The following is a 2,500-nucleotide window of genomic DNA, read 5'->3' on the forward strand; positions in this document are numbered from 1 at the left end:
ATCCAGGACGAGGACCGCTTCCAGAGCTTCTGCAACAAGGTCTTCGCCGGCTGGGACTTCTGCATCACCAACGAGAACGCGGCGCGCCTCAAGCGAAGCAGCTTACTGTACGAGCTCAAGGTAAATCATGCAGCAGATCTGCGAATCAAGACACAATTCAGCACTGATTCTGATGTGGTAGTTTTTAACAGCAGATGGTGCTTTAAAAACAGCTGTGATTCCAGTTCCTTACACACACACCTGTTCACCTGAAAATAATCATTCATAAAGTTAAATAAATTACAAGGGAGTTCATAGTGAGCTGTTTACGTTAATCTGATTTCATAAAAGCATTCATAACCAAGGTGTAAAGACAGATGACTAAGGTGCTCTCCTCGAGTGTGTGGTGAAAAACTAGATTAGAGCGCCATCTGCTGTTAAGAAACTACATTTAGAATAGATTGCAGAGAGAATCACGATCAATCCCTGAACTGAACGAGGCACAGGTCAGATGTGAGGGTCCGTGATAACGTTATTCTTCCTGCTGTGACAGACGGATCTGGAGGAGGAGCGAATCAAGCGTAAGATGGCCAACCGCACGCGTGGAGAGAAGTGCCGTATCTACGCTCTGAGAGCCGTTCTCAATCTGTTCGTCATGGCCGTGCTGGTGGCCTGCTTCTACTGCATCTACATCGCCACTGTCTTCTCACAGCGCAAGCAGGCGGAGGTCAGTGAGCACGCTCCCGTCTCTCCTCTGATCTCCGATCTTCTGTCCACTTACACCCGCCTGTGTGTGTTTAGGATGAGAAGAGTAACTTCCTGCTGGAGCTGGTCGTGGAGTATCTGCCCTCCATCGTCATCACGCTGGCCAACTTCATCACGCCGCTGATCTTCAACCTCATCATCGCCTTCGAGGACTACTCGCCTGCCTTCGAGATACGCTTCACGCTCATGAGGCAAAGTCAAAACCACAGTTTAACGGAAGTTGTTCCCACAACGTTAGAGTAACATTTGTAGTAAAGTGCCGGTCAGAATCTCACCAGAAATAGTAGAAGATCCAGCTGTATTTCGTCTGCTGTTTTATGAATACCATGAACTCAGACATAATACTTTGTTAGCATACTGTTTCCGCCTACTAAAAAAATAGGAAAATATGCGATTTCAGACACAGCCTCAGTCTGAAGTGTGTCACGATTTAAAGGGACCATGACATGATACAGAAGAGGTCTTGCTTTTTTTTTTACTTTATTTTATGCCTCAAGGGGAAATTTGTTTTGAGCAAAACCGGTAGACCAAGATAGACAGACAGACAGATAGTGACAAGATTCCTGCATTGGTAAGCAATCATATCCTTACGTTTTTCACATTAGAGTTTAACAGTCCGGTCACCAAAGAAACAAAAGAGTTCTTAGTATCTTATCATTAGTATCTGTATTGGAATGCAGTAACATCAACCGGACGGAAGTGACAGAACAGTTTCAGAGGGGTTCAGCTGAGATCTAAGGGTGACTGTCAGGCACCACACCAGGCCGCTATGCTGTTAACAAAACAGACTCAATACAGGCATAAAACATACACCTATGTGTAATCCCAAAAAGTCTAAGCCTCCATAAAAACTATTTTTTGTTCCACTTACCAGCACTTTCCATGAAATCAATAAATAGACCCAGATAATTCTGCGATATAACTTGTCTAATGGGCTCATTTTCAATCATAATAGGTGAGTGGCTGCCCACCAACTTAGGGTCGAAAATCATTTCCTCCCCTTTTCTAACACTGATTACTAACTTGTGTTCTTATCTCTGTGGTGTTCATATATAGGAGACCAAGAATAGCAGTGTTGTTTGAACATTTTTACAACAGACTCCTGTATTCATCGGTGCACAGCGTGAATGACAGTGGTGAACATACAGAGCCCTGGGGGACTCCAATACTGGTAGACCTACATTCAGAGAAAGTCTGACCAATTCTAACTTGCTGGGTCCTACCGGTGAGAAATGAATGAAGCCAAAGTCCATTGTATGGATTGATAGCCTTCCTATTTAGTGTGGAGGGCATAAGGTCTGGCTGCATGGTGTTAAAAGCAGAGCTCAGATCAAGAAAGCACAACCTAGCCTAAGCCTCGGGGTATTCCTCAGAAAACAGCTTACTGACGAGTCTTGAAGGACCTACCCCTTAAAACAGACGCTTTAGACAGAGGCTCAAGAAATACAAAACCCATGTCATGATCCCTTTAAAGAATTACGTGACAAGCACACAAATGTTTATTTCAGATCACTTATTACTGTGTATTGAGGAAAGACTGGGGCTGGAAAACGTGTGTGTGTCTGTTCAGGTGTGTGTTCATGCGTTTGGCCAGCATCGGTGTCCTGCTCTTCTCTCTGTGGTACCAGATAACATCCTGTGGAAGATCAGAGTGTCCCTGCGGATACAACCATTGGCTCTACCCTGTATGACACACTCACACACACACTCACACACACACTCACACACACACACGCACACACTCTCTCTCTCTCTC

At 44.7% G+C, this 2,500-nt stretch overlaps 1 protein-coding gene across 2 annotated transcripts in view; it reads left to right on the forward strand.

Moving 5' to 3' along the window:
- LOC122358502 (transmembrane channel-like protein 7) overlaps positions 1-2,500 on the forward strand; it is an 11,503-nt gene that overhangs the window by 5,016 nt on the left and 3,987 nt on the right. For both annotated transcript variants that reach the window (XM_043258360.1, XM_043258434.1), the window contains 4 exons: positions 1-120; positions 533-706; positions 781-935; positions 2,315-2,429. The exon at positions 1-120 is cut by the window's left edge and continues 28 nt beyond it. In XM_043258360.1, coding sequence (XP_043114295.1) covers positions 1-120; positions 533-706; positions 781-935; positions 2,315-2,429 — 564 coding nt within the window. The remainder of the gene's footprint in view (positions 121-532; positions 707-780; positions 936-2,314; positions 2,430-2,500) is intronic.

Source organism: Puntigrus tetrazona, chromosome 1, assembly GCF_018831695.1.
Source record: "Puntigrus tetrazona isolate hp1 chromosome 1, ASM1883169v1, whole genome shotgun sequence".
In the NCBI taxonomy this organism is placed as follows: Eukaryota; Metazoa; Chordata; class Actinopteri; order Cypriniformes; family Cyprinidae; genus Puntigrus; species Puntigrus tetrazona.